Genomic DNA, 23,839 nt, shown 5'->3' with positions numbered 1-23,839 from the left:
TATTATACATTGTATAATTTGCAAATCCAAACCGTTGATCTTGATCTAAATATTTAAGTATATACCTATCAAATTTCAGCTGATTTGGATGCTTCTAGACTATAGATCAAACGAAGACATAGCATCATTCTATTAAAATTGTTCACTTTTAATCGATCCAACACATGGAAAAACGATAGGCAATTTAAGCATCATCAATCATAGTCACTAGAAGTTGGTGCTTATCTTACCATTTGGGTCTAGGGAGGCAATTCTTAGAGATAATGGTAGCTGAAAGAATCGCACCGTGTTGCTATGATTTGAATTCTGCAACAAGGAAAGAGAATTTTCTTACAGCATTAGGTCAAAACTACAGATGATATCTAACTTTAATTATTTATCAAAAAGTCATCACGTAAGAAAAATAAACATGTGGTTTACTCGAATCACTATAAAAATTCATAGCAGAAGTTAGTGGCAGTTTCTCTTCATTCTTCCAATGCATTCAGTAGAAGCCTTTCAAATCAACTTTCTACAGCATGACAAAAAAACCATGAAGCAGATATTTCAGAAAAACTATCAGCTTATCAGACTTTCTTGAGGTTTTTCTTTAATTACAAAAAAGAAATGCAGACCATAGTATACCAGTTCTGCAGGATCATGTGGAAAATTTTAGTTAAGAGGTGACTAAAACATGTAGGTCTACAGTTCAGTTCTATAAAAAATCTGGAGTTAATTGAATTGTAGCTTTTGCTTTTCTTAGATTCCATTGATGGTAAATGGTTGTAAGTCTTTAACTCTCACGAACCTCTTTTAGGTTTTCTTTCCCCTTTTATGAAACTACATTGTTACAATATCAAAGCTAATGAAATTAAGCCATCCAGCTCATAAACTGATTCAATAAGCAAGTGAAGTTCATAATTTGTCACACAACCTCAAGTTAGCACAATCTGGTTGGAAAAAGGCTATAATAGATGATATGGGAGCACTACCAAAGAAAACAAAAGGAACCAGGGATTTAGTGCCTTTACCTAAAGGAAAACAGACAGTTGGACATTGGGTGTATAAAATTAAGTATAAACCTGATGGTTCTCTTGAGAGGTATAAAGCTTGACTTGTAGCCAAGGGCTTTACCCAAACTTATGGAGCAGATTACTTTGAAACCTTCTCTCCAGTGGCAAAGCTCAACTCTGTTCATGTTGTTGTTTTAGTAGCTATAAATCTTGGATGGTTCACGTTTTAGCTTGAAGTTAAAGATGCTTTCCTATATGGAGACCTACATGAAGAGGTTTATATGGATACACCCCCAAGTTTTCTTCACCTAAAGATTCAAAACTTGTTTGTCGATTGAAGAAATCAATTTATCATTTGAAACAATCTCTAGATGCCCGGTTTGATAAGTTCAGTCATGCTCTATTTGATGATGGATTCAAAAGAAGTCAAGCTGATCACTTGCTCTTTTTTAAGAAGACATCTCATGGTATGGTTGTTCTCATTGCATATATTGTTCTTGGAAAAGCAAGAAAGTTTGTAGTAGCCAAGTCAAGTGCACAGGTAGAGTATAGAGCTATTGCATTAGCTACATGGGAGTTAATATGTAGAAATTGGGATTTGTATCTCCTATCCTATTCCCCTCTTATGTGATAACCAAGCTGCCATCCACATTGCAACTAATCCAGTTTTCCTTGAGAGGACTGAGAATATTTTAGTAGATCTTTATATCTTCATTTGTTCAGGAGCCAGTTGCCAATAAAGAGATTACTATGCCTCATATTTGATCTGGTTCCCAACTTGCAGATTTGCCCACTAAGGCTCTCCGAGGAGATCAACTAAAGAATCTTGGCGTCAAGTTGGGCTTGATTAATATATATATGCTCCAGGTTGAAGGGGGTGTTTGCCTTTTGGGATTTTCTATTGTATGTTTTATTGTTATCGAGCCTTTGCCCAAACTCATGCTATATATGACCTGTCACATATTAAGGGCAGAACTGTCTTTTTCTGCCCTAATAAGTTACCAGCACTTGATTTTAATAGGTTAGATGCTGCACAGACCAAAGCAAACCATAAAGCATATTTTTCTTCTCTCTTCTATGTCTATTTCCTCTCCTCTTTCTCTCGCAGCTTTTCTTATCTCTCTTCCTCTTGTTCTTTTTTAATTTCATATTCTTCTTGATATTTTGATACCGTTACAATAAGATTTCTTCCTCACAACAAACCAAAAACAGAATTACAAAAAGAAATAAATAATAAACCCAAGAAATAGAAATGAGAATAATATTAATTTTCTTTTAAAATATTAGTTTTTCTACTTAATGGAAACCATGTACTCTAAGCTCCGTTGAATGAAAGTTTGCCTATTTTACAATGTGACTTTTAAACTATGATTATTTCAGCAATTTTCGTCCAAACGGGGAAAATTCTGACAGCGGGATCATGAATCACATCTAGTTGCCTGTCATGCAAACTTTTTTATGGTTAATTGCAATTTATTTGCTCTTATAAACAAAAGGAAAGTTTTGAGAAGTTATCTATAATAGATGAAACAATTTATATAACTATAAAGCTGGCAACTTACCTTGATACGGGAAAAAAGAAGTGTCAAGCTGAATGAATGAGATATAGCCTCAATATTTGAAGGCAAATTATCAGCCTGATTGACTTGTATCCAGAAGGCAGAAAGTAATTGGGCAGTTTGATCTTCAGTTAACACCATAATATTAGTTTCCTGCATCAATACATCGACACATCAGATGATAACAAGTACAATGCAGGGAATTAAAAGAACTTATAGGAGAGTAAAAGTTAATGCAATTCAAGAAATTTAGGGGCCCATTGAAAGCTAATTATGTCATTTGGACATAGACACTTCTAAAAAAGATGTATGCCACAAATAGTATTAGTTGATGTGAAAACCATCAAACCGAGGTACCAAAGTGACGTGGTACAAGTACATATGATATAGCAAGTACTTACAGCCTCCATAGAACGGTTGAAAGCAGCAATTCTATCAATAATAGAACAGCTCAATTTATAAAGGTATGGTGAACTTTTTCGGGGCCAACCATGTTTCCACTCTTCATCACCCATGCTTTTTTCCTTGATCTCCTCATGGGAATCATTTGCATGCTTATCTGCATTTAGACATCCCTTTTCCCTTCGGAGTTTCTCGAGTAGAGCAGTAGCTGAGGCAAATACTGATGTAGTTCGATACTGCCACTTCTTAGTTTCATATAAATATTCTGATTCATGTCTTGGATGATTAGGATTTTGAACAAGTGTTACTGAAAATATTTGGTGTGCTACTATGCGGGTTTCAACATCTGGATGCATCATAGCCTTCAAAAGCTGCAGTAGGAGTTCTTCCGGAAACACCTACACATTATTAACCAATGAAAGGCCATATCTGGTAAGCTACAATATCCAGAAAAAAAAATCAGAAGCAACAAAAAATAAAACTTCATTGCAAGAAATGAAAAAATAACTTAAGCATAAATACAGCTCGCAAGTTTTTGCCACATGCATCAAAGGTTAACCTCACAAGCTCCATTTCACTGTAAGTCTCTTGACATTGAGCAACAATCCTTATCCCATTTCTTGGCCGATTATGAACCTAAAACAAAACACCATCCATTTGTATCCTCTTCCTTGCAAGGCAATTTTGGGGAAGAGGGGCCCTCTGTCAACTCACTAAATGTTTTTTTTACAAGTGCACTACCTTTTCTCAGCACGAGCTTCTTCAAAATGCAAAATATCATGACCATGAAGTATGATGTGCTTGTAATTAGTACACATATCAAATTGTGACATAAAAATGGTCAAATAAGGAAGCAATACATATACAAATGATGCTTCAATACCAAATAAAATCTCACAGGGCATGGTTGCACAGCTGGTGTATAATTTTCGATTTCTGGTCTGTTTCACAGTCTATACTGTATTATGTACTAGCTGTAAATGGCACATTCAAATAGGAGATTTGAACATCATCTGTACAACAGTGCTGTAAGATTAGCTTTACCCTAACACTGCAAAAATCAATAAAACATGGTAACAGACCTTAGTCTGTTACCAGCAAAATAAATGTCAATAATTTAATAAACTGGTTTTCCTATACTACATGGTCAATAACAAATAAACTGGTTCTAGAGCTTGTGAAACATGGAATATGCTTTTCAGCCATGGATACATTATAATTTGCAGTATAGAGAATTCCACACTATAGTTCTCCTAAACTAATCTCTGAGCGGGCTTATCTTTTGACTGCTATTTCTCATGTGTTCAACCCGAAACTTTGTTTACAAAACAAAACAATGGTTCCAATAATCAGTTATTGGCAGATGATTGCCTTCCCTGAAGCCATCACAGCTATTACAACTGACATAATGGAATTTCATGGAATTCAAAAATTCGAAAGATCACTCTAAATTAAGATTATATTGCGTTTAAGTGCATTATTAACGTTTGCAATGGTTAAAAAAGGTACAAGATAGTGGTATCACAGTATGAATCTTTTACACTAAAATCATAATTCCATAAACGTACTTCAATATATCGCTATAGAAAAACAGCATTATACTTCTGGAATTGTGGTGTCACTAAATTACATCTACTAAGATTATTATAAAGCACTGTTATAGCTAAACTTTCATAATACATATACGACAGATATCACTTATAGACACTGTATATGTCTAAAACTTAAGTTTGGAATTTTGAAACTGTGTCAACAACCATCACAATATATACATGACAGATGTCACTTATAGACACTGTATATCTCTAAAACATAAGTTTGGAGTCTTGAAACTGTTTCAAGAACCATCATATAAAACCAAATGCAAAAAAGAAGGAATGATCCATGTAAGGTGTGGGATAGTCCATTTACAGGGATAATCAAACATAGGCAACTTATTGGTAAACACTGAAATACTCTGTTACCCTTGCATATCTTGAAAATGCCAAGGCATTGGAAACTGATAATTGAATGGCCCACAAATAAGCATCATGACACCAAGTCAAATGGAACCATCCATCTTCCATGGTCTAATGGGTTCAAAAGGACTGAATAAGCTATTTGGCTCGTGTTAGGCTGTAGTTTTGGGCATAAAGCATGCCCATCATAACCTGATTTTCTTTATAAGAGTTTGTAGAGACACATAATCTAAAACTAAGAGGTTATAGAGACACATAACCTAAAACTAAGAGGATTAACTCAAAAGGCACTTGATACATATAAAAATCCATTTTTTGTGTTATACCAAATATAGATGGACAATGAACTCACTGATTGTGAATGTGATCGGATGGATGTCAAGGAGATGATGTGAGCAAGAATCAGCAAAGATCCAATTGTTGCCCTAGCAACAACTGCGATAACTGGCATCTTCTCCAATGTTATAGCCATCATGTCAAACAGTGGACGGGCATCACCAATCTAGCATGTGGAGATTCCAAAAAGAAAATAAACAAACAAATACATCAATAAATATTACAATAAAAATGAATTAGAAAATTAACATTGTTGCATTTTTTCCGTGAACAGAATCAAGCAGCTAAATGGATTAAACAGAATTAACAATCAGAAAAAGTAGTGAAGACACTAAACATACTCCTTTAACAATCTCCAATAGGCAATCCTCGATAGAATTTTGAAGCGAGTCATTCCAATTTGATTCTTCAGGTCCAGCTGATTCAACTGATGTCTGCAGACTTTTCCTCAAATGCCTGCACAGGTCACTAACTGCTCCAATTTCAGCAACTACTGCTTGTGACCTTAGATGTTGAACCAAGATAGTGGCAATCTGAACTATATCAGATTTTGTCTTAGGGTCATGGACAACATTTTTATGGTCCAGATGTCTGATGATAGCAGACAAAATCAGCTGTTCATTTCCTGGAAGATAAGCAAAGTAGACAGTATAAGTCATTAGAAATTTCTTCAATCATCTGTGATGGGGTAGGGGTGAACAGGAATTGCAAATGAAACATGTGCTTTTGCAAAGAGAGAAAAAGATAATCCAGCAATAAGAAAATACAGCACTGTACTTGCACGAATAAAATATTAACAGGTGCAATATAAGGTGACCTGACAATTAATAAATTCTGAAGTACATTTAAGCTTTTCTGCATGTTGGTTACATTAAATTATTTTCAGATTGCACGATTTTCACAGACTAACAGCTAAAATTATGTTCTTCAACAATCTTAATCATACACATTACTGCAGCAAAAAGATGAAAAGAAAAAGTTACAGACTTGATAAATCTCAAAATTGACTTCTGTTGACGCTAATCTTGTCCAAGAGTGTTAGTGCAAGGCAAGTTGGTGTCTTGACGATCCTGGGGGGAGCATACATAATATCAAATAATCCTAATATATTCTTAGATGAAAAAGTCTCAATTTGTGCATGTCTACTACATAGATGAAAGACGAGTTTGGTTGAGAATACGCCACTTTACAATCTTTTGCCAATGCCTTACAGGGCTGCTCACATCAAAATAAGAAAGTATGAGATGATTCCCTAGAATATCTTCCCAAGCTCCGGTTATTTATCTTTTATAGGCTTCGATATTATTAAAGAAAAACAAAGAGCAAAGAGTACGGGAGTCAAAAAAGGGCCAACAAAAATAGATGGATAAGCTAGGAAAAGAAAGTCTGTATTATGCACTCCACATAATCTCATGTCTACATTAGTAACAAGACCCACTTGAAAGCAAGGCCTCTAATTTATTAGATTGGCATGCATTTGCCGTTTTAATTTCAATGGTTCACAAACCCAGTACAAGTGTAGGGTGTAGGTGTAAGACTATGCGCGATCCTTTTTAAGAATTTTCTCCAATAGGGACCCATATCCAAGTGTGATGCCCATGACATAATTTATTCCCATTTGATGATATCCAAGCAAATCCACCTTCACCAACTAGATGAGAGATGAGGTATAACACAATGTTTGATCTAAAAAAGCAAATGCCCCAAGTGATGATAAGTATGAAATAAACAAGGAATACCCCCACTGCATCATTTCTTGGACGGCAAATAATGCAACAAAAGAACAGTGAGGAGAAAACAAACCTTGAAAGTATGCATGTGGTTTAACTACGAAGACAAGATTTGAGATCATCAAGAATTCAAAATTTGGATTCTCTCTCAAAAAAAAAATCAATATTTAGATGTTCTATAGAGTGTTAATGGCCTTGCAGGATCCCTTGCCAAGAGATGGCTGCATTTAGTTGATCAAAGTCAAAACTGATACATTTAACTATAAGGCCATGTTCAATGAAATACTATTGTTCCTTGAACGACACTGGAGATGAGAATCAAACATGTTCGTCAAGAGGCTATTTAGTGGCTTGATGATAAGGATACTGGGGTGGCCATTGCCACTGCTAACCTGAAAACATCCCTCCATGTCTTACAGACAACACTCTGCATGATATAAGATGAATCTTTATTCTGAAGGGCGTTCAGCAAAAGTTTGAGAACATATGCACACACGAATCCAAGTACATGGAATAAAACCCATTAAGTGTAATCATATGAAACCTTCAAGAACAATGTATCTGTAGTTTTTTGATGCTACGCATCTTTTTGTTTAGTAATTATAGTGCAGGTGGGCCTCCCTCCTTTTCTCTCAAGAAAACAGATTATAATTAGGAACTTGAAAAGAAATTTACGAAAGGGAAAATAAAGCAATTTAGAAGATAGAATACATTGAACAAGGTTCGAGAATGGAACGTATATCTAGTAATTAAAAGTAAAAAAGATGTTTGATTTAGCGCCCAGATACCAAACAATATATATATAAGACTTGAGACATGATTACAAACAGGGTGCATGAAGCCCAAATGAACCAGTGCGCCCATATTGAAAAACTAGCTCCAAATCCAAACAGGTCCAACCGGAGAAACCAGCCTTATGAATCAAGTCTGGTCGGGTTCAAGCTACCATTCCCACTTAAGTATTTTATGACCACTAATATAATGATGTTACGAAAAGGACAGCTGCAAAAATACCAGAATAAAGGGATAGCTGCATACTCAACAAACTGAAGTTGATTATTTAGTAATGTGAAGAAAAGAGTCAAATCATTATTCGTGTGAAGATCCGACTGAAGTCGGCAAGGAGTGCCGACTTCAGTTGGTTCATCGTGGTCATCCCCACGACGACCACGCCGGCCGAACGGCCCGCGAATCTCCCGCAAACCCCCTCTCTTCCTCTCTCTCTTCGTGAAAAGGGTTGAGAAACCCTCAGAGGAGCCCCATCCCTCCTCACCCCTCTAAAAATTTAAGCTTTTCCCTCTTCCGCCGGAGCCACCGTCGTCGCCGGAGCCGCCATCGCCACCGGAGCCGCCACTCGTCGAAGACCGGAGGTGAGCAAGACAACATAGATCTATTTTTTTATGGATTTAAAGGAGAGAAACGATGGGAAATCAGTGGGTTTTACTTCCCCTGTTTCGGGGAATTTTCTTTGTGAGATTCGGCCGGCCGACGGCGGCCGGCCGGGGTCAATCCGGCCGAGATGAGTTCGGCCGGAGGTGGCGAACGGGGGCCGGGCTTCCCAGCCCCGACCTCCCTCTCTTTCTTCCTTTTCTTCTTCTCCTTCTTCTCTTCTTCTTCCCGTCCGGCGCCACCTGTGAAGGTGGGGTAGCCGGCGGCGGCTGGCCGAGCACCGCCGCCGAGGGCCGACCGAAACCACCAGCCACCCCCTCCCTCCCTTCTTCCTTTCCTCTTCTTCTTCTTCTTCTTCTTCTCTTCCTTCTTCTTCTTCTCTTTCTTCTTCTTCTTCTTCTTTATTCGGCCTGGGTTTTTTCTTGCTTTGAGATCCGTGCCTCACTTGTGAACCAGACCTTGAACCGGGTTTAAACTGTGAACCGGTTCCACCTACTCCGTGAATTGGGTTCGATCTGGGTTTGAGTGAATGGATTTTGATTAGGGTCTGAATCTGAGTCAGGAATTTGGGTTAGCCTGATGTGAGGATAATCTGGTTCATTAAGATTTGATCTGATCTGGTCTGATCAGATCTGGTTTGGGCTAGGGAACTGTTCTTGGGCTGAGTTGGGCCTGATTGGATCTGTGGGCTGGTTTGGGTTGGGCCCGAAATCTGATCTGAACCTGTTATCTGGTTTGGTTCAATTGGGCCTAATCTGTGTTGGGCCACAATTGACTTGGGTTTAAAGGGTTCTGATTTTAGGGTCTATGTTTGATCTTAGGGGCCCATTCTTGGATCTATGGACTTAGGAGTTTAAGGGGTTGGAATTAGTTTAAATTATATTTCTTAATTAATTAAATAATTAATATTTATGTTTAATCAGGGGTTCGTGATATCTGTGGCAGGAATTTTTAAGCGAACCCAAGTAGGTGACCTATTGCTTTAAAGTAGAATTTTAACATGTATCTTGCATATGTTGATTTATTAATTTATTATTGGCATTATTGTTAGATTTAGAATTAAATATTTAATTTCATAAATTGTTATGTGCTTTACTGTTGGGAGTATGATTATGACTTTGATACAGAAAGTTGATTTAATGATTTTTAAAATCCGCGTGACTATAGTCTAGGCCCCGCCAATGGGATGATACGTTGGCCCTGTCGACTTGTACTGAGGAACTAGTTCCGACACCGCGACCACCGGTGATAGAATAGTGGCGGCACAGGGGTGCATTTTGCTCTTCGGAGCGGCTCAGTGGAGCGTAAGTTTGGCACCAGGGGGTGCGGCACAGTGGTGCGTTGGCTCAGTGGAGCGTGAGTTTGGCACCAGGGGGTGCGGCACAGTGGTGCGTTGGCTCAGTGGAACGGCTCTTCGGAGAGTTGTATTGGCACTTCGGTGTAACCATGCCACTGGGTGATGTGGCCGTAGTCATGCGGTTGAGTTATTTTGAGTCTCGGATCGGGTTTACGGATTATCGTGTGGATTTTTGGATTCCTGAGTTTAGTTGCTTTTGTATGCATGACGACATGTTATATGATGACTTTACTGCATGATGTTGCCTACTGAGCTGTTAGCTCACTCCTATTATTTACATTTTTGCAGGTGATGACATATGATTGTAGGGATTACGGGATGGAGAGATCATGATGTAGTTAGCTAGTAGATATGGATTTTCTTTTGTCTTATGTATATATATATGGACATTTGATATGAAAACTGGAATTCATCTTTAAATAGTAATTGATGGTTGATCTGATCTATCTGCCTTGCGTGCCTGCGGGGTCCGCCCTGCAGGTGCGCGGCGTCTGCTCGCGCCCCGGGCCCCGGGTTCGGGGCGTGACAGATTTATTGGTATCAGAGCATAGGTTAAAGATCACTAGGAACATTATAACAGAATCATAATAAATATAATAATAAATAATAATAATTAAAAAAAATAAATTAAAAAAAAAAACTTAGGAATATAGGGTCACATGTGAAGAAATGAGAGTGGGGTAGAAAATCTTATGGGTGGTTGGATCTAACACTAATGATGTGTTATTCGAAAAAAAAAAAAAAAAAAAAACTTAGGAATATAGGGACACATGTAAAGAAATGAGAGTGGGGTAGAAAATCTTATGGGTGGATGGATCCAACACTAATGATGTGTTATTTAAAAAAAAAAAGAAAAAAAAAAGAAAGGGAATATAGGGACACATGTGAAGAAATGATAGTGGAGTAGAAAATTTTACAGTGGATGGATTTAACCCTGATATTGTGTTATTTGTGTATGTATCAGCATGTCGCCCCGCCGTGCACGTGTGGCACCTCGCCGCCTGATCGAGACTATCGGGAGTGATCCAGCCACTTCCCATCCGACTGAGAGAGTCCAGGGGGACGAGACTGATCAGACAGTACTGGATGGACCAGATCATGGCCAGCAGAGCAGGATGGGGGGATCGACCCAGGTGATGGAGCTGATTAGAGAGGTGGTTGGGTTAGTTCGACAGCAGAGGGGACCACAGCAGCTATTTCCCTCTGCTAGTTCTTCAGATCAGGGGAGGAGTATAGCAGAGTTCAGGAAGTTAGCTCCTCCGGCCTTCAAGGGAACTACCGATCCCCAAGAGGCCGAATGGTGGATAGATGAGATGGAGAAGGCCTTCAGGGCCATGGGTTGTACTGAGGAGGAGAAGATCAGATTTGCCACCTATATGCTTCAGGACCGGGCTCATCATTGGTGGGAGTCTGTAGAGAGGACTATGATGCAGGATGCAGGATCTGTGACCTGGCCGGGATTCCGCATGGCCTTCTACTCCAAGTATTTCCCTTCCAGTCGTATCAGGGAGCTGGAGAGGGAGTTTCTGAGCCTCTCTCAGGGGAGTATGACTGTGGAGGACTATGAGGCCGAGTTTGATCGGTTGTCCCGTTTTGCACCATCTCTTGTCCAAGATCCTAAATCTAGGATGAGTAGATTTGAGGAAGGACTGAGGCCTCGCCTGCGTCAGGGTTTAGCTGCTGTTCACTCGACTGATTATGATGACCTAGTTGACAGAGCTAAAAATATGGAGATCATCTGGAAGGAGACACAGGATGCTCAGAAAGGGAAGTCGAAGAGGACCAGGGACTTTGATTCTGACGGTGAGCGGCATCTGCACCGACCTATGCAGTTCCGTCCAGGAGCAGGGCAGCGAGTTCCATATGGGAGGACTGCACCGGATCGCAGGGGGATATCAGGAGTGTGCTTCAGGTGTGGCCAGACTGGACATAGAGCTGTTGAGTGTCTTCAGACACGGCCTGGTATTGGAGCATGTTTCAGGTGTGGTCAGCAGGGCCACCGGATAGCTGAGTGCCCTCAGACTCAGACTGTTTTTGGAGTTTGTTTCGGGTGTGGTCAGCCGGGTAACAGGATTTTCAGTTGTCCTCGTACTAGACCTGCGCAGAGGCCACCGAGTTCTGTAGCTCCTTAACGACAGACTTCCTTCACTCCAGTACAGGCTACCCAGTCAGCTGTCCCCAGGCAGCAAAGGGGAGGAGGATCTCGTACCCAGGGACGAGTTTATGCGCTGACTCAGCAGGATGCTCAGGCATCCAACACTGTAGTGACAGGTACACTGTTGGTATCTTCCACTTATGCTTATGTGTTATTTGATTCTGGTGCTACGCATTCTTTTATCTCACCTTCATATGTGCATAAGTGCGATTTACACTACTCTTCCTTAGAGAGGGAATTATGCATTAGTACTCCAGCTGGGGGTACGATGACAGTTAGTCAGATCTGCATTTCCTGCCCAGTACTAGTTGAGGGTAGAGATTTGAGAGCTAATTTGATTGTTATGAATCTGCATGATTTTGATGTAATCTTGGGTATGGATTGGTTGGCTGCATACCACGCTACCATAGACTGTTTTCTGAAGAGGGTGACCTTCCGGATCCCGGGTATTGATGAGTTCAGTTTTATGGGTGATGACTGGGGTGTCTCTTCTCAGGTAGTGTCTGCTATGCAGGGCATAAGATCTCTTAGAAAGGAGTTTTCCATTTTCATGGCCGCAATTGCAGATTCTGAACAATCTGAACAGAGAATTGAAGATATACCAGTAGTCAGTGAGTACCCTGATGTCTTTCCTGATGATCTGCCTGGCTTACCTCCTGATAGAGATGTCGAGTTTGCTATTGATATAATCCCTGGTATTGCACCTTTGTCTAAAGCTCCTTATAGAATGGCCCCTGCTGAACTAAAGGAGCTGAAGGACCAATTACAGGAGCTATTGGATCTGGGTTTCATTCGACCTAGTGTCTCTCCTTGGGGTGCCCCAGTATTATTTGTAAGGAAGAAAGATGGTAGCATGAGACTGTGTATTGATTACCGAAAAATCAATAAGGTGACTATTAAGAATAGGTACCCTCTACCCCGGATCGATGATTTATTTGACCAGCTTCAGGGTGCTCAGGTATTTTCCAAAATTGATCTTCGATCTGGATATCATCAGCTGAGGATAAAGGAGTCTGACATAGCCAAGACTGCCTTCCGTACCAGATATGGACACTATGAGTTTCTTGTGATGCCTTTTGGTTTGACTAATGCACCAGCAGCATTTATGGACCTGATGAACAGAGTGTTTAAGCCTTTTCTGGATAAATTTGTGATAGTATTTATTGATGATATTCTGATATATTCAAGGAGTCAGGCAGAGCATGAGCATCACTTGAAGATTGTTTTGGAGACTCTGAGGCAGAATCAGTTGTATGGTAAATTAAAGAAATGTGAATTTTGGTTGGACAGGGTGATGTTTTTGGGGCATGTTATCTCTAAGGATGGAATTATGGTTGACCCAAAGAAGATTGAAGCTGTGGTTGACTGGAGCAGACCGAGTAATGCGTCTGAGATTCGCAGTTTCCTTGGACTAGCCGGTTATTACAGAAGGTTTGTGGAGGGCTTCTCTAGTATTGCCGGACCCCTGACTCGACTCACTCGCAAAGGAGTGAAGTTTGAATGGTCGGATCAGTGTGAGAAGAGCTTCACGGAATTGAAACACCGTCTAGTATCAGCACCTATTCTGACCCTACCAGTTACCGGTACTGATTTTACCATTTACAGTGATGCTTCCAAGAAGGGTTTGGGTTGTGTGCTAATGCAGAATGGAAAAGTTATTGCTTATGCCTCCCGACAGCTCAAGCCCTATGAAGAGAATTATCCCACTCATGATCTTGAGCTTGCAGCTGTGGTGTTTGCCTTAAAGATCTGGAGACATTATTTGTATGGAGAGACATGCCAGGTATTCACTGATCACAAAAGTCTAAAATATCTTTTCACTCAGAAGGAGCTGAACATGAGACAGAGAAGGTGGCTGGAATTACTGAAGGATTATGATTTATCTATACATTATCACCCTGGGAAGGCAAATGTGGTAGCAGATGCTCTAAGTAGAAAATCTTCAGGAAATGTTGCAGCCTTGATTACTACTCAGAGAAATATCCTGGAGGATCTGAGGAGGGCAGAAATAGAGGTATATCTGCAGGATGCTACCTTGAAGTTGGCAAACTTGCGAGTCCAGCCTACACTCATTGACAGAATTAAGGCAGCGCAAGTGGATGACTCTCGGCTTCAGAAGATCCAGAAAGATGTTGAGTCTGGATCTCAGCCTGATTTTCATATACATGAGGATGGCTCATTGAGGTTCATGGGCAGAGTTTGTGTTCCAGATGATCCTAGACTGAAGAAGGAAATTTTGGAGGAGGCTCACAGTACGGGATATACAGTGCATCTTGGTAGTACAAAAATGTATAGGGATTTGAAAGTTGTGTTCTGGTGGAACAATATGAAGAGAGAGATTGCCCAATTTGTATCTCAATGCTTAACTTGTCAGCAAGTTAAGATTGAGCATCAGAGACCAGCTGGTATGCTTCAGCCCCTACCGATCCCAGAGTGGAAGTGGGAGCATATTACTATGGATTTTGTGTCAGGGTTACCTCGTACCCTCAGAGGTAATGATTCAGTCTGGGTGATTGTAGACAGATTGACCAAATCAGCACATTTCCTAGCATTTAAGACTGGGATGACACTAGAGAGATTTGCAGAGTTGTACATTGAGCAGATCGTGCGGCTGCATGGAGTTCCAGTATCCATAGTGTCTGACAGAGACTCCCGATTTGTGGCTCATTTCTGGGGCAGTTTGCACAAAGCTTTGGGAACCACTCTTAGCTTCAGTACAGCTTTTCATCCACAGACAGATGGGCAGTCCGAGAGGACCATTCAGATTCTAGAGGATATGCTGAGAGCCTGTTCTATTGATATGAGGGGTTCTTGGGATCATCATTTGTCGTTGGTAGAGTTTGCTTATAATAATAGCTACCAGGCAAGTATTCAGATGACTCCTTATGAGGCGTTGTATGGTAGGAAGTGTAGATCACCTATCTGTTGGGATGATGTGGGGGAGAGGAAAATTCTGGGTCCAGAGATTATTCAGCAGACAGTGGAGAAGGTTCAGCTGATCAGAGAACGACTTCGGGCAGCTCACAGCAGACAGTGGAGAAGGTTCAGTGGAGTTATGCTGATATCAGGAGGCGGGATCTGGAATTCCAAATCGGAGATCATGTTTTTCTCAGAGTGTCCCCTTCTAAAGGGGTAATGCGATTTGGAGTTCGGGGTAAGCTCAGCCCGAGATATGTGGGACCATTCGAGATTCTCGAGAGAGTTGGAGCTGTTGCTTATAAGCTGGCACTTCCACCTGCTTTATCGGGGGTCCATTCTGTTTTCCATGTCTCTATGTTGAGAAGGTATATTGCTGATCCAAGTCATGTGATTGAAGTAGCACCTTTACAGCTCCGTGCAGATCTTTCTTATGTTGAGCAGCCTATCCGTATAGTGGATAGGAAGGACCAAGTTTTGAGGAGGCGCACGATTCCTTATGTAAAAGTGCAGTGGAGCAATCATAGTGAGAGAGAAGCTACCTGGAAGCTGGAAGAGGAGATGAGAGAGAAGTTTCCTGCCTTGTTCTCGAATTGAGGTATGTTTTAATTTCGAGGACGAAATTTCTTTTTAGTTGGTTAGAGTGTGAAGATCCGACTGAAGTCGGCAAGGAGTGCCGACTTCAGTTGGTTCATCGTGGTCATCCCCACGACGACCACGCCGGCCGAACGGCCCGCGAATCTCCCGCAAACCCCCTCTCTTCCTCTCTCTCTTCGTGAAAAGGGTTGAGAAACCCTCAGAGGAGCCCCATCCCTCCTCACCCCTCTAAAAATTTAAGCTTTTCCCTCTTCCGCCGGAGCCACCGTCGTCGCCGGAGCCGCCATCGCCACCGGAGCCGCCACTCGTCGAAGACCGGAGGTGAGCAAGACAACATAGATCTATTTTTTTATGGATTTAAAGGAGAGAAACGATGGGAAATCAGTGGGTTTTACTTCCCCTGTTTCGGGGAATTTTCTTTGTGAGATTCGGCCGGCCGACGGCGGCCGGGGTCAATCCGGCCGAGATGAGTTCGGCCGGAGGTGGCGAACGGGGGCCGGGCTTCCCAGCCCCGACCTCCCTCTCTTTCTTCCTTTTCTTCTTCTCCTTCTTCTCTTCTTCTTCCCGTCCGGCGCCACCTGTGAAGGTGGGGTAGCCGGCGGCGGCTGGCCGAGCACCGCCGCCGAGGGCCGACCGAAACCACCAGCCACCCCCTCCCTCCCTTCTTCCTTTCCTCTTCTTCTTCTTCTTCTTCTTCTCTTCCTTCTTCTTCTTCTCTTTCTTCTTCTTCTTCTTTATTCGGCCTGGGTTTTTTCTTGCTTTGAGATCCGTGCCTCACTTGTGAACCAGACCTTGAACCGGGTTTAAACTGTGAACCGGTTCCACCTACTCCGTGAATTGGGTTCGATCTGGGTTTGAGTGAATGGGTTTTGATTAGGGTCTGAATCTGAGTCAGGAATTTGGGTTAGCCTGATGTGAGGATAATCTGGTTCATTAAGATTTGATCTGATCTGGTCTGATCAGATCTGGTTTGGGCTAGGGAACTGTTCTTGGGCTGAGTTGGGCCTGATTGGATCTGTGGGCTGGTTTGGGTTGGGCCCGAAATCTGATCTGAACCTGTTATCTGGTTTGGTTCAATTGGGCCTAATCTGTGTTGGGCCACAATTGACTTGGGTTTAAAGGGTTCTGATTTTAGGGTCTATGTTTGATCTTAGGGGCCCATTCTTGCATCTATGGACTTAGGAGTTTAAGGGGTTGGAATTAGTTTAAATTATGTTTCTTAATTAATTAAATAATTAATATTTATGTTTAATCAGGGGTTCGTGATATCTGTGGCAGGAATTTTTAAGCGAACCCAAGTAGGTGACCTATTGCTTTAAAGTAGAATTTAACATGTATCTTGCATATGTTGATTTATTAATTTATTATTGGCATTATTGTTAGATTTAGAATTAAATATTTAATTTCATAAATTGTTATGTGCTTTACTGTTGGGAGTATGATTATGACTTTGATACAGAAAGTTGATTTAATGATTTTTAAAATCCGCGTGACTATAGTCTAGGCCCCGCCAATGGGATGATACGTTGGCCCTGTCGACTTGTACTGAGGAACTAGTTCCGACACCGCGACCACCGGTGATAGAATAGTGGCGGCACAGGGGTGCATTTTGCTCTTCGGAGCGGCTCAGTGGAGCGTGAGTTTGGCACCAGGGGGTGCGGCACAGTGGTGCGTTGGCTCAGTGGAGCGTGAGTTTGGCACCAGGGGGTGCGGCACAGTGGTGCGTTGGCTCAGTGGAGCGGCTCTTCGGAGAGTTGTATTGGCACTTCGGTGTAACCATGCCACTGGGTGATGTGGCCGTAGTCATGCGGTTGAGTTATTTTGAGTCTCGGATCGGGTTTACGGATTATCGTGTGGATTTTTGGATTCCTGAGTTTAGTTGCTTTTATATGCATGACGACATGTTATATGATGACTTTACTGCATGATGTTGCCTACTGAGCTGTTAGCTCACTCCTATTATTTACATTTTTGCAGGTGATGACATATGATTGTAGGGATTACGGGATGGAGAGATCATGATGTAGTTAGCTAGTAGATATGGATTTTCTTTTGTCTTATGTATATATATGGACATTTGATATGAAAACTGGAATTCATCTTTAAATAGTAATTGATGGTTGATCTGATCTATCTGCCTTGCGTGCCTGCGGGGTCCGCCCTGCAGGTGCGCGGCGTCTGCTCGCGCCCCGGGCCCCGGGTTCGGGGCGTGACAATTCGTGCATTGCTCAAAAAGTTTCAAGCTTCAAAATGCTCAATGGAACAACATTATCTTTTTTCACAAAGAAGATTATCAAGATTCATAAATGGAGTCTATAGTTTCCAACAAGCATCAATTTGCCAACTCTATAAAATAAACCACATTCAATTTTCTAACGAATATAGCGCCTGCCAAAAAATGTAAAAAACAATATGTGAGCAAAATTACCTGAGCTCTTTTCTGAGTAAGTCATGTCAGATAAAACAAACAAAGCCAATCCATGTCGAGAAGCCCAATGTTTTCCTGTGTCAAAGTAAGCAAGCATTGGATCCAATACACAACGCATTGTGGTGCTTTCTTTAGCCATTTCAGCAAGCTTCCGTACACAAATCTGTGACCACACTTCTGGAGATTCACGCTCCTCCCTACATAAACAGTGATTAATAAAAACTACTTTATTTTAGGAGTAAAAGAATAAAAAAATATTTAAAGTGATATGACAGAATATCATTATTTTCGTATAACATTATTCTAAACATAATAAGGGCCATCTAGTGCACAAAATGTCTTGAAGATCTATTCCAAGGTAAAATGGTATAGCAAGGACAGATGATGCAGGAATGATAAATATTTTCAAGCTTTTTTACATTTTATTCCCTTTGTGCCCCCTAGTGGAAGCATTGCTATTATGAGGAAACTGCACCATTAACCTGTTACAAGTTAAAGGCAAGCATGAAGGAGATGATCATTTACAGATCTATCCATATTATGATAAATATGTCTAGAAAGCTGGTACAAGAAGATTCTTTCTGATGTGTCATCAAAATGGAGCAAGTGAATTTGTGAGCATGCACACAACAGTGCTCACCTATGAATTCCTATCAAAACCGTAAGGATGCATGCCAACACTGTTCAGCCGATGGTTTTTTGTTTCTCTTTACACTTTGTAAATGGAAAAAGGGTGATAATCCACTTTCTTCCCCTGCACAGGCGCGCATACACATACACCCTTGCATGGGGGTTGTTCCTTTTGTACCTTCTCCCAAGTATTTCATTCTGAGATTGTTTGTAATTTCTTCTTACAATTAGATATAAGGAGAGAACTGCCGAATGGTATGAGAATGAACAAAACAGCATGGGACAAAAATGAGAAAAAGGCAACTAAATGTGTTATGGAAGAATCTCTCTTTAATTTTTTAATAGAACATTGATGAGTTCCACGGTAATACATCTATTAGCAGTTCATTACCTCGTTAGCATGGCAGAATCCCTAGGAACTGAATGTGGCCTTAAGCTTGTAGTGCTTAGGTTGACATCCTTCCCAAGAGTTACACCAGCTCTTGCCTCAGATCTAACTACTTCATCAACCCAGTTATGGTGTGAGTCACTTCTTTCATTATCAATGTCAATGTGGTCATCAGCTTGATAGTTTTCAAGAATAGCATGGATGATCTGAAACAGAGCCAAGGCATCAAAAAACTGAATTCATCAGTATTATTGTTGTGCTTAGACCAAGAAACCAGAATTTATACAAAATATAAAAAAACCTAAATCAACTCTACAACGAATTGATTGACATGGTCAAAATGGCTTCTTAAGGGTTTTAAGGCATCAGACCACAGCCTCCACAGAAGCAGTTGTTATCCTGAACACTCTGCCCATACACCTTATATCATCTTTTTGTTATTTTATTTTGCAGAAGGGGATTAAAAATGAAAATGCAACAAAATAGACGTTTGACCAAGTAAATGCTAGTGAAGATAAATGTGGCAACAAATGCTGCTCAACCAGAACAGACTAAGTGTAAAGCAACAGGTGCACGAGTGTCAGACTGAAATGAAAAGGTAGCCATCCCCAGAAAAATGTTCTGGGTAAGAAGTTGAAGCAAAGGGAACCAAATATTTGTCTGTTCTTTTTTCCCTTCGAAAACCAAAAAAAGAAAAAAAAAACTTAATTCTGAATGATGATTCATGAAAAGCCTATGTGTGGAGCAAGGTGGTTTTCTGAGGTAATTATACAATGACAGTTTGCATAAAGAAATAAGAATCATAAATCAAAACAATTGTCTAGAAGATAGTTTGAAATTAAAACCATATATCAATACAAATCTTCAAAAAAATTAATTGACACCAAAAAAAGAACACACCCACCTCATCAAAATCAGTAAAAATGTAAGAATACTCAGTCATGAACCAAATCTGCAAAAGAAGGAACAACTGTAATTGAGATATCGAAAATGTATTCAACAGCATTAAGAACAAACATACGAAGTCACTAAATATGCATCAAATGAAAAGAATTAACCATTGCTGAGAGGCATTGCAAGCTTGCAGCCTGCAGGAGACTTTTCTGTTCTTCCCCTTGCCTATAAGCGAGCACACATACTTTTCGAACTAAGCATTCAATATTGCGTGCATATGTACTATCTGCCTGTTCATATATTAGTCAAGAATTACATGAGAAACCAAAAACATAAAAAGAAATCACAAGAAGTGTTGCACAGGTAAAATGGTCAAACCGAGATACGATAACTGAAGACTATTAGCATTAGCAAAGAAATGGAGCAAAATCAAAAAGGCGTTTCAAATTAGGAGCATAAAATTGACAAATTTTGGTAGCCATCAGAAAAAAAAACTTCCCATACACAATGGTAAACAGATTATATTGCGCTAGGTACTTGCATGAAAAGATATATAGGCCCAGTTTTACTGCTAAGAACAAAATAATCCCATCTTGTGAGCACCATATTAACATAAATATATCATGCACGATGAATAATACTATAAATGCTCTTGATGTCCGTAAACACTACCGAACATGTATGCCCCACCAATATCAATGACACAAAACCCAAAATAACATCAACATAACACTACCGAATAAATTAATATTGCAAAGAACATTTATTTAGAAGTTCAGGTCTGATAAGTTGGAAATATGACTTGTCTCATTGTATTTGTTAGAGAATGTATGCTGCATTACAGTAGAAACAGGTGCTAACTGGAAGGAAACCAATACCATAATCTCCACTTTATATTAATGTCTTAGCCATGGAATTCATAGAGCAGTCAAGCAGTGGGCCTAATGGTTAGAACTTTCTGTAAGCAAGTTAGAGACATTTCTTGACATGCGAAGTACATGCTGGCAGCCAGCTATTGCAAGATCTTAAAATCTAAAATAATATAAGAAACTAGCATCTGAGAAGTATCAAAATTCACCTGACTACAAATGAATTTCGTCAAAGTTTGGCATCCAAGAATTTGGACACTGTCTCGCTGCTTGTTGTCCAGAAGCTCAATAATGACATTCAACAGGCTGATAGCAAAATATGCCCTGTGCCAAGACAAGTATACAGTAAAGAAAAGGTTGTGAAGATTTATAACCAAATGGCTCTGCATTAATCATGCATGCACATGAAAGCCCCACAATTTTATGATAACAGCAGTATAATACACAGAGAGGGCAGAACATTAGGATTTATTAAATGTGTTGATGCATGTGCCATTCCAATATCTCAAGATCATATGACAATTTTTCACATCACAAAATATATAAGGAAAAAAGGGCTATATTTTAAGGATAAGTACATCTCATCACCTAAATGTAGTAAAATGCATATAACTATGAAAATAAACGGAAGTTTCAAATCCTTAGTATAACCAAATGTTATGTTTTGGGGAATTACAGCAGCCAACTGGAGCTGCACAAGGATTAGCATCCGGCTTGCATAACTAGTTGCAATTATATTGCGCTTTCAGAGGAATGAGATATATTGAGCGGCGAATGAGTGTTCGATGCATTTGCAGTTTGAGGACTGTTGACAAGCCTCTGTTGTTTTTCATCAATAGTCGCATCTTTAATATGCACTATTACACATGAATGCTTGCACTCTTTGTGAAATCTTATGATAATCCAATTATTTAAGCCATTCTGGAAATAACTATGAAATTTATAGTTCGACATAGTGTTTTTGGGATGGAAAATCTAAGAAAATATAGGGACCTTTGTCTTTTTTAGACGTCAAAGGATGATATTGGAAAAGATTTTGTGAAAAAAAAAGGGACAAGTGAAGCTTCTTTTACATGAGATTGAGGCAATCAGGAAAGCACGAGCAAATTCTTCAATGATATGGAGGAGAGTGGCATCAAGAAGTAGTTTAAATTGTGGTAAAGCAATTAGCCAATTACTGAACCAGCTTAAACAAGAGATATGCTTAAGACCAATAATCAAGAAGGTTAAAATTAGTAATTCAAATGCAGTATCAATATAATCCACAACTTACATCTGTTCTTTACAAATGTAGAGCAATTTACTGTAGGCTTCTGTAATAATTTTAACAAAGTTGATATGCTCAGACCGCAGTTCTTTGTAGCTCCTTTGTTCCAGAAACTTTGCAATCTACTCAGGAAAAAAGGTCACAAAAAGTAACTATTCAAATTCTTCATACTTAAGCCAGAACACCATACCTTTGGGATGCGAAGTGGATTCTTCGCAGCATATTCACATAGTTTCATAATTTTTCTTTCATTTGGGGTACCATCCTACAAATGGAAACAAATAATTATGCTAGTGTTTTCTAGATGCAGGTAGTATAAAAACTAAAACACATACATCGTTGAAATGGAATGAACACATGAAGATGCAGGTCAAAGAATTGTTCACTGTATACCTCATGTAAGATGGTGCATGTTACCTTACATGGAATTATTTACCCTTTACACTGAATCCTGCAGGTTCCTCAAATGAATGTTCTATTATATTACTGGCCAAAAAGTGATCTACTAGGTCAAAGATAAACCAAGACTGAGATACAACAGAAACTAGAGGATAGATTTCTCTCTAAAAGAACAGATGTTGTCTCCGGTATTTATTAGCTCTAACATCTTCACATGGATATAAATGTGACCAACAAGAGGATGCTGCCAAGAAATCTGAAAGTGTACAAACAGAATGAGAAATGTCAAGAAGTCAGAAAGTCAAGGAGCAAAGAAAACTGAAAAGACATATATCCCTGGGGTTTAAAAACTACAAAAAGAAAAAGGAAAAAAAAACAAAACTCAAAATGCTCCATGATGCATGAGTTACATATCTTCGTACATAGAAAATCCAATGTTAGAAGATATAAACCAACACTCTACGTGTTTGAAGAGAAAATAAATGTATCCATCATAGGATTAACAATAGCATGGAAGGCCCTGAGCTCTCCTCCATGGCTGACAAAACTACACTTGAGTACTGGGGAAGTTTATTTTGAAATCTTAAACCCATGCCTAGGCTATGGAAAGGTTTCCTCTTTTATGGTACTCAGTGAACATCGAATCATCCAACACGAAACTACTCATTATGGAGTAACTCAATAAATCGACCGAACGAGCAGATAAACCTTAACCAAGAATCTATTTTTTCTTTCAAGACCCAGAAAACTACCGCATTTTTTGAATCATTATACCAGTCTCTTTCAATCCAGAAGCGAGAATTAGAACACAGCTCCCTCAAAAAAACCACACGCTCTTCAATTAGAACTTGAACTACACAAATAACGAATAACCGGCGAAACCCCGACAAAACACAACAATGCCATTAACTTCCTACAAAATTAAACAAGCACAAACCAAAAAAGCATCCGATTGACTGAAAAATGAGCAGAGGCACGCAATGCTTACAAGGTTTTTGGGGAAGATCTCCGCGAGCAATTTCTTGTACCGCTTGACGGGTCGCCGGGAGCTCGGCCGCAGCGCCGGGCAGCAAACACACATATTCCCACACGCGGGGAGAATCTTTCTCGACATAAAACCCATTTCAAGAACCAAGACCACCCTCGACAAAGAACCCAAGAGAAGAAAGAAAGAACCCACCAAGATCCCACCTTACCTGTTCAAAAGACGAAACAAACCCAAAAAAGAGATCACCGAACCAACTCAAGAAGCCGAAGCAGCTCAGGAAGCGAAAACAACCAGAAAACCCCGGGAAAATCCAAGAAAAACGAACAAAAACGAAACCGCAAAAAGAGAACGCCCGCCGAGAGCTCGGGAGATGCCTTACAGTGCTCCGGAGAGCAGATCCATTGCTCTCTTCCACCAAAGAGATGGGAGAGTAGGCAGCGAAGAAGGGGTTTCGGCGCAAAAGGCAAGATCTGAGACAGAGAGAAGGAGAGAGAACAGGGAGGAACAGACCACGTGAAGGAAGCTCAGATTTCCTCATGACAGCAGGCTACTGTCGGCCTGTAGTACTCTCCCTGGCTTTCCCGC

General features: G+C 40.2%; 1 protein-coding gene across 3 annotated transcripts in view; it reads right to left on the bottom strand.

The window, feature by feature from the left end:
• The window catches only part of LOC103698675 (protein SEMI-ROLLED LEAF 2-like), a 29,157-nt gene extending 5,318 nt beyond the window's left edge, over nt 1-23,839 (bottom strand). Inside the window, exons 1-14 of one of the 3 annotated variants that reach the window (XM_039122334.3) lie at nt 23,634-23,839; nt 23,255-23,462; nt 22,058-22,132; nt 21,874-21,989; nt 20,810-20,924; nt 19,896-20,021; nt 19,742-19,789; nt 18,841-19,043; nt 17,820-18,016; nt 5,589-5,872; nt 5,264-5,413; nt 2,953-3,351; nt 2,555-2,704; nt 231-306 (exon numbers count right to left, since the gene is read on the bottom strand). In XM_039122334.3, coding sequence (XP_038978262.1) covers nt 231-306; nt 2,555-2,704; nt 2,953-3,351; nt 5,264-5,413; nt 5,589-5,872; nt 17,820-18,016; nt 18,841-19,043; nt 19,742-19,789; nt 19,896-20,021; nt 20,810-20,924; nt 21,874-21,989; nt 22,058-22,132; nt 23,255-23,389 — 2,074 coding nt within the window. In that variant the 5' untranslated portion in view covers nt 23,390-23,462; nt 23,634-23,839. Of the gene's footprint in view, nt 1-230; nt 307-2,554; nt 2,705-2,952; nt 3,352-5,263; nt 5,414-5,588; nt 5,873-17,819; nt 18,017-18,840; nt 19,044-19,741; nt 19,790-19,895; nt 20,022-20,809; nt 20,925-21,873; nt 21,990-22,057; nt 22,133-23,254; nt 23,463-23,579 lie in introns of all 3 variants that reach the window. The other 2 variants (XM_088702654.2, XM_088702653.2) reach the window with 2 other exon arrangements.

Source organism: Phoenix dactylifera, chromosome 8, assembly GCF_051530095.1.
Source record: "Phoenix dactylifera cultivar Ajwa chromosome 8, Ajwa_hap1_PhDact_Kaust_v1.1, whole genome shotgun sequence".
Taxonomy (NCBI): domain Eukaryota; kingdom Viridiplantae; phylum Streptophyta; class Magnoliopsida; order Arecales; family Arecaceae; genus Phoenix; species Phoenix dactylifera.
This window is presented reverse-complemented; position numbering and strand designations above follow the sequence as displayed.